This window comes from Opisthorchis viverrini (genome assembly GCF_000715545.1).
Source record: "Opisthorchis viverrini unplaced genomic scaffold opera_v5_317, whole genome shotgun sequence".
NCBI classification, from domain to species: Eukaryota; Metazoa; Platyhelminthes; class Trematoda; order Opisthorchiida; family Opisthorchiidae; genus Opisthorchis; species Opisthorchis viverrini.
In genome coordinates this window covers 120,186-135,377 of record NW_008751972.1, presented here as the reverse complement: position 1 = coordinate 135,377, position 15,192 = coordinate 120,186, and the positions used below count along the sequence as shown (strand labels likewise).

Here is a 15,192-nt window from a genome sequence, read left to right as displayed (position 1 = left end):
TTACCACAATCATTCCGAGGTGCCTACACCTCCTGGAACTTATTCATGAGATCTGAAAAGAAACTGGCGACAAGAACGCCACTGATATTAATTATCAGCCATATCTTGTAGTGTCTCGAAGCAAACGCGGTGGCGATCACACGGTCCCTATCCTGGAAGGTGAGTAGCCCGACAGCACCTGAAGCATTTCGTGATCTCCTTCATACTCCTCCGCCAAGTCAAGGGTTGGCCACCTCTCTGTTTACGCCACTCCAAATTGGGCATGGAAAACAGTCTTCGGCAAACGATGGTTCGGCATACGTAACACATGTCCCAACCAACACAGCTTCTGGTTCTGGATAGATGCTTCAGTTGAACCACCCGTTGCACAACCGAATACTGGCTTTTTAACAGCCTCGTTATGGATACATTGACACCAACCCACACGAGCTATGGTTCTGAGGCAACAATTATTGAACATCTGAAGACGTCTCATATCTGCTGTTCGAACAAACCAAGTCTCATAGCCATACAACAAAACAACCCGCTTGGTAGCTTGATACATACGTCCCCTAAGATCCAAGGGACGGTGTTTCAACTCTACAAACGCGACCCGATCCTTGCAGCTTCGTGCACCGACCTCATCCGTCACACTACAATCAGAATCAATACAACTTCCAAGGTACGTGAAACGTTCCACAATTTAAAGTGCCTCTTCCTGGTTTGTAAGAGCCGTGTTCAGTGACTGCATGCCTTGTACTTTGTGGGTGCGAAGTGCATGCCAAAGGACGGGATGACTCTGATCAGTTCATCCAAAAACACTTGCGCTTTTTTTTACTCTTCGAAGACGAGAACGATGTCGTCTGCATATTCCGATCGATAAGGGTGTTCGTCACAGGCTATCTGAACACCGGGGGTGACGAGAACGATGTCGTCTGCATATTCCAGATCGATAAGGTGTTCGTCACAGGCTATCTGAACACCGGGGGTTCGAAGAGCTTCCAGCGTTCGTGTCATTATTTCATCGATTTTGAAGGTAGACAGGAATGGGGAGAGCAGTCATACTTGACGGTCATAGCAGTTTGTGTACGGAAGCTGGTACGGGAGCTGGCACGTCACATGGGGTCACATGAATATCTGTGGCGATTTTCATGCTAGACAAAATATTGATCTCTCCGGGGAGCTGAAGTTTATTCGAGCGATAGATGGAACATCTTCCGGAAATGATTTCCAATCAATTTCTGGGTGAACACAAGTCGTCTTTGAACGAGGCCTAGCGAATCAGAGGTCGAAAACTAGACTGGATGATTTGCTTTCCAGCTCACCATTCTTTTCAAGATTTAGCATCCGGTGCTTGGGAACTAAATCCCTTCAGGGAGCGGTTCTCTAGTTTATCTTCGTATTAGCTCCAAAATGAGGCGACTGAATTAAGAGAATTTTCGCTGGAACTCCTGTCATCACTCGTATACAACATTTTGATTCTGACCTGAAATTCACTCATACTCTCGAGTCATGACAATCAAAACAAAACGATACACCTGTCTGTATCCCTATGGACTTACTTGTCCTTCGGAAGTAGATACAATTCGTTGAAGGTTCCATTGTGGCTGGCTGTAAGTGTCAGGTGTATAGAAACAGCTCTGGATTGTTCAGATGGAAGCGTTGGACTGTGCCCACCGTAATTAGCTGATCTGGTCGGATGAGGTCGAATCTGGTAGCTACTCAGGCTGCTACCAGAACGTGCGATACCACGTGATTGAAGACGACTTCCAGACGTAACCGGTTCTTCCTGGGATTGTCTTGTTTGACTCTCCGGGGAGGCAACGGGTGATAGGAGACCAAAATCCATCGTGGTCACTGGTCTGCCACGTCTGGCGCGTCTCCCAGGTGACATTGATGGGGACCCAGACTTTCCTCCACTCGTAGGCATTCCGAGGGGCTTCTGAGAACCTTCATCTATGACCGGAGACTTTTGAGCCGATATGTTGCCAGACAGAGTCCTGCTCAGCGCCGTAAGGGATATCACCTCTGCTTGTAGTTCTGCCCGATCACAATAGTCCAGGACCAAATATCGCTCGTTCCTACACAAAAATACGATTGTTGAACGTATTCTTATTTTTTAGAAATTTTTAACATGTTTATTCAAATTTTCAGCCACCCGTTGAGGATCGAACTCCATCCATCCGATAAACACCTTCCCCGCCGCTTGAAAACGGCACCTGAAAAGTGCAGTCAAATGCTTGTTGTCTAGAAAGTAATTGATGTGACAGTTGGGTCCCTTATAGGGAGGGGGGCGAGATGGCTCAAGTGGTTAGAACGCGAATTTACTGACCGGAAGGTCCGTGGTTCGAATCCGACCTCCGCCTCTCGACTTCCCCTTTCTAGGCTTGGGCAAGCTGGCAGTATCCCAGCCCTCGTGCTTTCTTCGGTTGGCACTGAAGCTAGGCACCGGAAGGGTGCTACAACTGAACGCTTATATGGGTCCCTTATAACACAGAGATTTCTTACAGTTTCCGGATAGCTTACTGTTTGGAAAAAAACGTTCAGGCGATGAAAAGTTTTATAAACACTAAGCGCATTTGTCCCCCGGCATGTGAGCAAAATAGGGCAAGCGCAGTAGAAAAAAAGTAGCTTTCTATTTGACTGGCCAACCCGACAAGAGAGCATTGAGTTAAGCGGATGTCTGTATCATACCAGACCTGACAGAATGTGCGTTACACTCAGAAACCAGTGAGGGAGCCTGCTGATACTATCCGCTGACTTATCTTAGCTGGTTTTTGAAAACAAAGACACCGGCGGAAGTAGTATCACGGTTGCTTAATGTCGCCTTACTTCAATACATAAGGAAAGAACAAAAATCAAGAATAGGCAAGTTAGTACAACGCCCCTTCGGTGATGATCCTTATGAGCCTCTGTTAGACATACAGAAGACGATAGAAAATGCAGTCCAAAGATGGAGTTGATGGAGCACTTTGGCCAAAGTTATGCTTTTCAAATAGAAGAGAGTTTGTGCGATTGGTACCAATCAATTCGCTTGACGAATCAGGTTGAGGAGTGGGGAAAATCAAGCAAGTTCGATGGGGTTTGTATGAACTATCAAAGCTTGTTACTATTGTGATAGCATTTAGGCCTATGGTGAAGATGATGAGGACAAGAAAACACATGTAAGACGGGTCAGAAACGTCCTCTTTTAGGTTGGATTTTTATCACAGATGCTGATGTCCAACGTTCTCTTTATGTCCGACTGAAAGAAACACAAGGGTTGAGGTACTACCGGGTTATCCAGGGAATTTGCAGCTGGCGATCAAATAGGCGTAGTTGAAAAGAACCACCTTGCAGAACAAATAAAAGAAGTTTTGTGTAACGGTGTATACTACTGATGAAGCATGTGAGGGTATGTGGTCAACGTTCTCTTTATGTCCGACTGAAAGAAACACAAGGGTTGAGGTACTACCGGGTTATCCAGGGAATTTGCAGCTGGCGATCAAATAGGCGTAGTTGAAAAGAACCACCTTGCAGAACAAATAAAAGAAGTTTTGTGTAACGGTGTATACTACTGATGAAGCATGTGAGTGGTATGTGGTTTTCTCATAAATCAGCTTCGCGTCTATTCAAAAGTAATATGTATTATGGAATTTGTGGAATCGCTTTGTAGCATTCGTTTACGTTTGAGTGATAGTCAAAAGGTATTCAGGAACGTTCAAGAAGACGCGTCCGAGAAGAAAACAGATACGCATTTTTATAAACAAGATGCATATGGGAGTTTTGCTTCCCTGCCTGTAGCTGTTCGGTTGGTGTTTGCCGATGAATAAGTCCGCAGCAAAGACCTTTTTTTCTTCACTTGTAGAAGAGACCGGTTGTCTGACCCGGAGTTTTCTAACGTTGAATCTAGTCAAGGGAAAACCTCTGCAGAAAAGATCCAACAGTCAGGGACCGGATTGTACAAATAGTGAATCCCGTTGGTCGACTCTTTTGGTCACGTTGGTTCGGCGTGAGCGATTTTGGAACGTTAGGTTGACGAAATTGATCTAAACGATGATGTTTAGGGTAGCAATTTATTCTCCGATGAGGAACTCCGTATGTGACTCAGTTCTTGCCACTCCCACAAAGATTTACACCCAAATCTAAGAAGTGCCCCCGAGTGTTTGCCAGCATACGGAGGCCGATGAAACTATGGATGATTGGATCGTGCTGGATATTTCTGTCGCCGTTTGACACAGCAGCTCAACGTGGTTCGCCGTTATAAGTTGTCTATCACGCATTCTAAGCACTGCTGGACTCTTTGTAATGTACTAATCATAAGGTTGCTGAAAATCCGTCGACAGCCCAGAACCGGTTTCGCCCTTCCACTTTGGGCTCATCAGGTAGGTGCAGCCCACGGGTTTCCGTCAACCTTATGTTGTACTTGAAACCAAAAATTTCACAACGTTAGCAAATATACACTCATTTGCAAGCTAATTTGATTTTTTCGAGAGACTCACCTGGAACCTAGCTGAATCTCTCGTTTGTGATGTTCTCAAGTTTCAAGTAGAACATAAGGTTGACGGAGGCCCGGGGACTGCACCTACTTGATGAGCCCCAAAAAGGGCAAAACCGGTGGTTGGCATTCGATGGATTTTCAGCAACCTCATGAGTAGTACATTACAAAGATATGCACGTATCGCGGTATCTCGAATATCGTAGCGACTGAAACATGAGACGGCCTGGTGCAGCCCATTCAGTTGCCTGAGAACATCACAAACGAGAGATTCAGCTGGGTTCCAGGTGAGTCACTCGAAAAACCAAATTAGTTCGCAAATAAGTGTATATTCACTATTGGACTCCTTTCGATTTGCGTGGGATTTATGCGCCAAAGAGACGCCACAGAAGAGCAAGGCGATATAAAACATCAGCTTCGGTGCGGTCTATCACGGCCATAACAGTGGAACCATTTCAGAGATACCACTTCCACACACACACACACACACTCACGCAGACATTTCAAATAGAAACTGACAATAAGATCGTTGGTGACATCGATTGGCAGCTTTTATTGACTTGAATGCACCTCAAAAGAATGCAGTTGCATGACAAATCATTCAGACATTCCATGGAAACCAAGTGAACACCAGCAAAAGAACATTCAGAAAGGAGTTTCAAACCACAGTAGCAATACCGAGGCCAAGTAAGACTACTTGCTATCAGTGATGAGCAAGAAGGTCCACCTGGAACGAAAATCTGGGGGCAAATGATGCGATGAGATCACATCAGTCTAACGCTGTACCTATATCAGGGGTACTACCGAGGATGGACTACAACTATCTTGTGTTACTAATTATGGAAGGAGCTGCCGCTGTAGGAGAATCGGAGGATGGTCGATATTGATACCTAAGTATAGAGTACGGACCGATTAATATTCTCAGTTCATTGTTGAAGGCTCTACTGCTAAGGAACATCGAAACATTTCTTCTGGGATATAAAAGGTGGGTTTTATTGGGAAAGTGAATGGGTACGAAGGAAAGCGTTTCACACACGTGGTCTTGTTGGACAGTTCTGGGCAAAGTTGCACAGGTTTGTAGGACATCTGTATTAGAGTGTCTGCCCTATATGGAGGGGGAGTAAATACCCCTCAGTTCGAGACCTGCCATTTTCATAGAATGAAGCAGATATTGATGAACTTACCATACCCAAACCTCTAGACGAAGTTAGCCAAGTCATCTGGGAAACACCTGCTAAGAAGCCCCGGGTTTCCAGAGGGGAAAAACGTTGAATAGACGCCAGTGTGGTGGTAGTTGATGCGCTCCATTCAGAATGAACGGGAGACTGAACATAAGCAGAGTGGGACTGGATCAAGTGTGCGGCACAAATGCTTATTGAAAGAAGCGCCTTGGACATATTTCGTTGAGGGATGGATCACCTCAAATACCCTGGGTAAAATACACAATGTCTCCATTGAAGACAGGAGAGTCAAACCCGTCAGAAGGAAGAGCTCCTGGCATAAGGCTAGAATTCTACAGGCGAGAGCTCAGCAAAGTCAAGAATGCAATGACTGCCGTCTCACCTTAAAAATCGCTGGAGCCTGACGGACTCTATACCAGCGATTAATGAACGTGTTGGCGCTCGATACCGCAGAGTCTTTACCTCAGTCCTTCACCAAGCCCATGGATGAAGAAACTTCACCTAAGCGTTTGAGGGATACAACCGTTTATTGTAATCCTCGCAGAGAAAAACTAACTGTACCAAGTGTCGTTTTGGAAAAAACCGTCTGTAGAAGAAGTAACGGATGTCTTCTAGACAACAGAATGCTCAACAAACTCAAGATGGCTTTATAAAGCGAGGACTTTTTCCGCACAAAGTAGTTCCACAGATGGGTCGTATGACACCAGTACCTGAAGAGAGATGTGGACCAAAGTGATTCACATGGATCGTTTGATCGCATCATTTCCTGTGGAACAAACTGAAATCTTTGCTTTGATGAAAAGGTATGTGATTGAGTAAACAGTTTTTTGAAGGGTAGGACGATGAATATCAGGTTTAACGAAGGTAAACCAGATTCAACATAAGTGGAGTCCTTCAGATCTAGGTCTCCCGCTGGTCGTTGCGGAAATCAACTGTTTTACAAGCGGGTTGGACATTCGTTGCCTCTCTGCGCGTAAATTCAGGATAATAGGTTGATGACCAAGCCTTTCGAAGGCATCTTCATACGCACATAGTTCCCTTTGCGCACCAGGGAAGGATCTCGAAACCCGGGTCTAGTGCTCTTCAAAAGTTTCCATATATATCTATCCTAATACGGCTTACGATGAAGTCCAAAATACAAGGAGGGGGTGGCTGTGTTCACTGCTGAGAGGATTACTAGCTCGTATGGTCATTGCTTTGTCCTCTCCTCAAGCAGAATGAATGTCACTAGGCCTGATGAGGCCTACACCAACGACCAAAGCAATTATGCTTAAAATAAATGATTCCCAATTGCGAAATTCCATTGCCTACTCGAATGGTTGTGTGATCACAATTGTCAGACCACTCCTTCTAGGGAGACCCAAACCGAGCAGGTCAATCAATCAATCAATCAATCAATCAATCAATCAATCAATCAATCAATCAATCAATCAATCAATCAATCAATCAATCAATCAATCAATCAATCAATCAATCAATCAATCAATCAATCAATCAATCAATCAATCAATCAATCAATCAATCAATCAATCAATCAATCAATCAATCAATCAATCAATCAATCAATCAATCAATCAATCAATCAATCAATCAATCAATCAATCAATCAATCAATCAATCAATCAATCAATCAATCAATCAATAACCATGCCCTACTCCGTCGTGTTACACGAGGCTTCCTCAGTACACTCCCGATATCCGCCAGAAAGCAGAATTTATTTTGACATTGAGTAAGATTTAGAACTAATAAAAATGCAAAAATGAATACCATTATCAAATGCAGTTTATGCGAACCATAAAGGCGGTGTGAGCACATTCTCATGACGTCACACTGCGCCTCTCCGTCTCAGCTATTCACCTAGGTGTGTGAGTTGAAGTCCACGGGTTTCTTTTATTCAATCATTGCTTAGGGCGATATCTTATCAACAAAATATGAATAGTCGTGATGAAATTACACTGCGAATTGCGCGACTCATTCACCGACTTATTCACGCTCCAACCCTGCTATTGTGGAGACCCACGTAATTATTTTTTTCTCTTCCAAATTTGTATAACGAGCGAAAAGCTCCAATGTTCTCAAAATCTACGTCGAGAGAGGATTTTCAGTAATGTACTCCTCTGCTGATGCAAAGAAACTTTGTATTTTGGTTGCCATTGTCCAAACGCACGTCAAGAAGGCGTATCGCATTTGAAAGAAAAGTAATAAAATAAAATAAAATATTCACACACCCACATTCAGAAGGACACAGTGAATTACTTCCATCGACCCTAAAATTTGAACAACGTCATTGGGGGAATAATTTTGACAGCACGTATTGTTCGTTTTTGCAATTCACTTAGGGTGAAGAGTGAGGACACACTGTGGTTCTCCCGATAGCTGATTCACCCCCAGTCGGGACAAGTGAGATTAGTCCAACTTCAACGTACCACGACTGAGTAGTTGATATCGAAGTACCACAGACTGGACGGAGGATAGGGAGCAAAGCCGCAATCATTATAATATCATAGTAGCCAATTAATTAAGAGTCACTGGAAAATGGGACCAAGTAACAGCTGACAATTTGCTATGTTTTGATAGTGTGAGAAGAAATGGAGAGGTTGGTGGGAGAATGAAAGTAGGAAAAAAGAGGGACAGTGAAATTCATCCCAATGAGCGAAACTTCCATCTGAGTTATATGTTACTCATAAGGTTGCTGAAAATCCGTCTACAGCCCACGACCGGTTTCGCCCTTTTTGAAGCTCATCAGATAGGCGCAGCCCCCCCGGTTCCGTCAACCAGAAACATGAGGCGGCTTGGTGCAGCACATTCAGTTGCCTGAGAACATCACAAACGGGAGATTCAGCTGGGTTCCAGGTGAGTCTCTCGAAAAACCAAATTAGCTTGCAGATGAGTGTATATTCGCTGATTTCGTGCAATTTGGTTTCAAGTAGAACATAGAGTTAACGGAAACCCGGGGACTGCGCCTACATGATGAGCCCAAAGTGAAAAGGCGGAACCGGTCGTGGGCTGTCGACGGATTTTCAGCAACCTTATGAGTAGCACATTACAAAAATATACACGTATCGCGATATCTCGAATATCGTAGCGACTGAAACATGAGACGGCCTGGTGCAGCCCATTCAGTTGCCTGAGAACATCACAAACGAGAGATTCAGCTAGGTTCCAGGTGAGTCTAGAAAGAACCCAAATTAATTTGCAAATGAGTGCATATTCGCTAATTCCATCTCGGTTGTTCTAACTCAACGAGCCAGTCAACACTCTGACGGAAGAATGAGTGACGCTGCCTCAAAGTTAGGGAGTGGCACTGCTGACTAGCCATTCGTGGTCAAACGGTTAGGTGTTCAAACTACCAGCTGAGAGGTCCCAGGTTCAAGACTACAAGTCTTTTGAGATTCAGGATGTTGATGATTCCCAATGGAAGTGAAACATGTGTACGGTTCTTCACTTCTTTCCAGCACAGCGTACAAGACGAAATGTCCACGAAAATTTGATAAATGCCGGCCTACCAACAATTACAACAGGTTTTTTATCAACAAATTATTTTATTACTTAGTTACAATTAGCACGCCACTGCGGAAACAATCATAAACGGTCGCGACTACACGGGGAAATTCTCTGAGCACGATAGAGTTTGCCTGTCACAGGGGAACGAGAATTTGTACCAGTCGTTCGTTTCTGCATCCAAGGGTTTCGTACTATTTTTATCACATTTAGAAAATAAAATGCATTCCGTCGGACATAGGGAAAAAAGCATTTCACACCACTCCAGAACAAAGTTCAATAAAGTAATGGGATGCTAACTAGAAACCGTTTGGTCTTCTAGACGTCCACTCATCCAGTAATTGACGTCTTTTCTCGGGCGACATTCAACTGACAGGCTAAATGCGGATTTGTCTGAGTTTGATGACAACGTTCTTTGTTGGATTAAACTTTTGAAATGAATTGGGAATATCGTTTCTGTGATTTCTCAAGAACAAATCTCGATGTTGGAAGAGCACTGTCAGTGAAATTTTGGTTATCACGTTTTAAAAACATGTCTTTTATGTTTCCATGAAAGAAACTACTCAGAAGTTTGCTGAAAACTCTTCGACAGACCACGACCGGTTTCGCCCTTCCACTTTGGGCTCATCAGGTAGGCGCAGTCCCCGAGTTTCCAGAAACCTTTTGTTCTATGTGTTCACTTTTTCTTGAATATCAACTCGGCGTTGGAACGTAGAATGGGGTTTATCCTTTTGTGAGCATGTAAACGGTTTATCATTTACCTGACCAATGGAATGTGCCTCGACTTCACTGTTGAGCGACTTATGCGCTTGCAGTGGGTCACAAGGTGTTTCGGACACTTATTTCAGGAGTAATACATGTGAAAATTTGAAAAATCCTGGTGTGCACATGATTTATGAATAAGCTATCTTGCGCTCCAAAGATCATTGTATGTTTGAATTCCATCATACCCCTATTATTGTAAGAACAAGAGTATGCAGTTTGATTGTACTCTCCTCTGAGTGAAGGAATTGCCTGCTATCGATCCTTGTATTCAAGTGAAAGAATATGAGACACACCCTACGGGGCTTTGCCGGATACTTAGGTCTGAAATTGTGAGAAGCGTACGGGAAGCCTAAACGCGGTGCCTACGATAGTGTAACACATTACCGCCACAAGACCTATGCTTCGTTATTACGAATAGCTAGTTCCATCTGGCGCGTCCAGGTATGCATATATTGATTAGTTTTGTGTTTATCGGCATATATCGAGAAAATGTGTGTGACAACAGTCCGCCTTTGGAGACAGTGCGTATTTCTTTCCTTAGTTGTCTCCATAATCTATTTTGAAGCAATGGACACAAGTGGTTGCCCACTGAGAGTTAGAAAATAAACTTGCTTCGGTCTTCTGACGAGTATAGAATGGTACACGGACCACTCCGCACACGGATATTTCTTCATTCAATATATAATCAACCCACCTTGTCCAAAACCAGTTTTTGGCCATACTGCCCCCCCATGCCATCTCTCACGAGACAAAAAACTGGTTCGACTCTACTGCCATGCAGTTAACACTAGTAACACACAAGGTGTGTTCAAATCGGAGATCTACTGAGCGACGCACCAACTCGTGCTTTCCGATTTAAGACCAAAAAGGATTACGTTGTTTTATAGTGACCTTGAATGTGGTGGTGATGATAAACGGAAAAATCTCTGTTATACTTTCGATTTTATTCTCCAGCCTTACATGGTAAATGGAATTGATGGTAATCTCCGTTGACTCGGTTCTGCCTAGTACATGCTCCCAAAGTGACCAACATATTTATTCAAACAGTAGTGCCTAAGAACTTTGGGGATTTTGCCGTCTAATTTCGTCCCTTCCAGGAGAAAAACGAACATGATTTCATGAATGTCCCGGACCAACTTTTCTGTAGAAGCCGACCTAGAGATTTTGCGCTCCAGTCAGCTGTTTCATCATCGTTTTGATTCAGAAATTGATTTACCTTGCTGTTGAATGAGTAATCACACACGCAAATAGTTGTAACAGTGAGTGAATATGTCCAACAGTCCACATTGAGTCAACAGGATGCTCAACAGGATGTTTGGCAGTCCATTGTACTCCGACCTATATGCTTCAGATGGTTCTGGATTTCTCTGGCCTTCCCAAGACTAAATGAAACGGAAACATGCTACAGATTCACCTGACCTATTTTCGGACAACAAGCAAGACGGAATCTGTCACCCTGTGAACTGGCAAAGCTGACGACAAATACACTCATTTGCAAATCAATTTGGTTTCCACGAGAGACTCAACTGAATTTCTCGTTTATGATATTCTACAACTGAATGTGCTGCACACAGGCCGCTTCATGTTTCAGTTGGCACGATATTCGAGATATCGCAGTATATTATCATAAAGGACTCTACGCACAAGGTTGCTGAAAACTCTTTGACAGCCCACCACCGGTTTCGCCCTTCTTGGGGATCATCAGGTAGGCGCAGTCTCCGAGTTCTACTTGGACCCAAGTTGGACTGTCTTCGAGAGACCCAAGACGGGCAAAACCGGTCATGGGCTGTCGAAGAGTTTTCAGCAACCTTGTGAGTAATTTCCTTTACGAATGACAAATAGTTGCGGAGACCTGATAGCGATCGAAATGACTGCAATCGATGTGACTCGGTGCTCGGTTTGTCAAACAGACAAACGTTTAGGCCAACACGAATAGAATACAGGCTGTTTTTTATACTTAATCGCCAGATTTAGACGTGTATGATTGTGATTCACGTAACAGTGTCTTTCATTTTTAGGGCTTTAGAAAACATGAGGCCTTATAGAATGGTGTGTGCAGTGTCTACCTGTCGAGTTTCCCCGCGGTCCAAGAGCTTGCATAGAGCACCACACTCGGCTCGGAGAAAATTATTGGTGGCTCACGACTATGAGCAAACCCCTGCTGGTTCGATCACCGTTTTCTGGAAAACGTGGGTTGGATAGCAGATATCCATATATGTATATATACACATATATATAAATATAGTGTAGCAATATATAACAAACTATATTACATGTAGTGTAGTCTCAATCCGGATGAAATTGTCAATGGATAAGTCGTAGATAGTTAAGAACTGACAGGCAATCACTTGAATAGCTGGCCAAAGAGCTTAGGCATGTGTGAATAGCTTCGGAGGCCAGAGAGCCGGCTGTTGAACGGATAATGAACCTGGTACCATGGTAATAGCTCACCGAAAACCTATGTGGTGGCATCTGGACGGTTTCTACTAGTGTTTACGTCCACAGCTGGGCGTGAACACGTTAGTTTATTCCCATCGATCGTAACTGTATAATCGATACCTCTAGCAGACATCTGAACCATGTCAGCTTTGCTCACAGCACACAGCCAAACTTCCGATCGATCGTCATCATCCTGAGTTGTAAATCCATATGTTGAACAATGATGATAGCTGCCGATGTTCTGGGATGATAGACGTGGATAGCTGCGCGTTGGACAAAGTGGGTGATATAATTTAAGCGTGAAGCGTCAAATGCCTTTCTTTGGGAGTTTGTGAGAGGAAGCTGGACATTGAGCGCGTGACGGGGTCATACCTGCCAACGTCCCTAACCACCGATGTGTTCTCCCTCGGGGCCCACACCCAAGAAGAAGGTTGATGACATCGGTTAGCGGCATATAGCTGTCTCTAACAGTCGAATTTTCGTAACATCCTGACTTTAGCACTTTTTCCCGGGCGCTCCGAATAAGTCAAGAAAAACAGAACTTTCCAGAGTAAACGATAACTCCTTATGTGTGGCATATAACTCGACCAACCTCGCTTGAAACGATTGGTGCATTCTTTGAGAAACTGACCACGAACTGCAGAAAACTCCGGTTTCCTGATTATGATGTTTTAGTTCCAATCGATTCCAGCTGTAGTTCTGAGTCATCATTGCTAAAAAACCTGAAGATCACTCAAATTTTTCGTTCGGAATGGCCAAGTCATCAAGCCATACAACAATACAACCTATACACGCGTACTTTGGGACTCAGCGATATGTTGTCCATATGATTACGTGCGAACTAGTTCCAACATTTGAGGTCAGTGCTTTCATCTAGTCTGTCACACTACTGTCAGAGCCTTTGGGGCTTCCAAGACAAGGGCGTCATCCCAAAACCTCCAAAGTCGCCCTTGGGTCCTTTGGAGCACGCATGATCAAAGACTGCACGTCCGGCAGCATCACTTTGCACTTCATAGGTACGAAGCATACGGTGAAGGACGGCCATCTTTTCTAGTAGTGCTTCAAGGATGATAACAACGTCGACAAGGTTGTAATTCGGAGATTTAGAAGACCTTCTGCTGTTAGCCTAATTAGTCCGCATCAATAAAGGAAGTAAACGAAATTGAAGGTTGGCATGCTTGTCGAAAGCACCACTGCTTGCAGAGAATCTTTTGGAGAACTCCTCACAAACTCTTGCGCGCTCAGACTTATGTTAAGACAAAATGACGCACGACATTCAAGAGATTCTAGAGCCCCATTATTCAGGTCTGTTAAGAAGAACGAAAAGATCGACAGAACTAAACGCACTCTTAAAGTCAATGGAGTTAACAAAGATTGTAGGATATCTACACAACTGTCTGCTCCACCAGTTGGTGCGTTGCGAAGATACGGTCCCCAGAGCCTCTTCCAGACCAAACTCCTGCTTGTTAGCGCCTTCGTAAGACGGCGCATGAGACAAGTGATGCAAAACGTATGGTTACGAGGAGAAAAACTGATTCATCTGTGATTGCCACACTCTGCGAGCGTCTTTTTGCAAGTGGATGCTACGGTTTCATCTTTATAGATAGAGACAGTCAGACAAACAAGGATTTCATATCCATCTTTGAACAGAGCGGGTGGAAGTTTGTCAGGACGAGCAGTTGGGAGAGGAATAAGCTCATTTGCAAATCGATTTGGTTTTCACGAGAGACAACTGAATCTCTCGCTTATGATATTCTACAACTGAATGTGCTGCACACAGGCCGCCTCATGTTCTAGTCGGCACGATATTCGAGATATCGCAGTATATTTTCACAAAAGAAATTACTCACAAGGTTGCTGAAAACTCTTCGACAACCGAAGTGATTCGCATATGAGTGTATTTCTCGGAAACAGTCCAATGTTCAAGTAAAACATAAGGTTGGCGGAAACTCGGGGACAGCGCCTACTTGATGAGCTCCAAGAAGGGCGAAACCGGTCATGGGATGTCGAAGAAATTTCAGCAAGCTTGTGAGTAGTTTCCTTCATGAAAATATACTGCGATATCTCGAATATCGTGCCGACTAGAACATGAGGCGGCCTGTGTGCAGCACATTCTAAACGAGAGATTCAGTTGAGTCTCTCGTGGAAACCAAATTGATTTGTAAATGAGTGTATTTCTCGAAAACAGTCCAATTTGGGTTCAAGTGGAACGTAAAGTTGACGAAAAGGCGGGAACTGAACCTACCTGATGAGCCCAAAGTGGAAGCGCGAAACCGGTCGTGGGCTGTGGATGGATTTTCAGCAACCTTATGAGTAGTCTCCTTAATGAAGAAAACATTCACTTATTTTGCAAGCCATCTAGGGTCCCAATTTTTATGCCCAGGACTCCGTTGGTCCCATCTGAACATGTCCAAGCTCAATCCAGTAGGATTCATTCCTTCTCTTCCTATAAAGATTGGCCGACCAGTAATACAAAAACCGAAATTCATTGATTAGTCTGCTTTTATCTAGCCAATCGGTGTGTATTATCCTTCGCCCCAGCAACAAAGTTATTTTTTGCCCGATTAACAGCCTGTATGGGCAAACAAGACTCAGCAAAAAAGGAGTAATTAAGGTAGTTTTTACATGATGATATGACAAGTATGACGTAAAATCAATATACATCCTAATCCCACCGGAATTTCCCCAAACTGATTCTGACAGAATTGCATGCTTTGTCAATTAGCTTATTCCATTCCGGCTGTGAAGCGAATTCAGGTAAAAAGATGTGCTTCACGTCACAGGACCTTCCATTATCATGGCTGTTTGACCAACATGGTATAGAGCGGGACCTCTCCCTAAATGGTCTT

The 15,192-nt window shown here is 43.9% G+C and overlaps 1 protein-coding gene across 1 annotated transcript in view; it reads right to left on the bottom strand.

The window, feature by feature from the left end:
* The window catches only part of T265_14989 (hypothetical protein), a gene marked incomplete at both ends in the record, with an annotated part of 100,894 nt that overhangs the window by 10,792 nt on the left and 74,910 nt on the right, over positions 1-15,192 (bottom strand). The window contains one exon of the mRNA XM_009176098.1: positions 1,542-2,060. Within this exon, the coding sequence (XP_009174362.1) occupies positions 1,542-2,060 (519 nt within the window). The remainder of the gene's footprint in view (positions 1-1,541; positions 2,061-15,192) is intronic.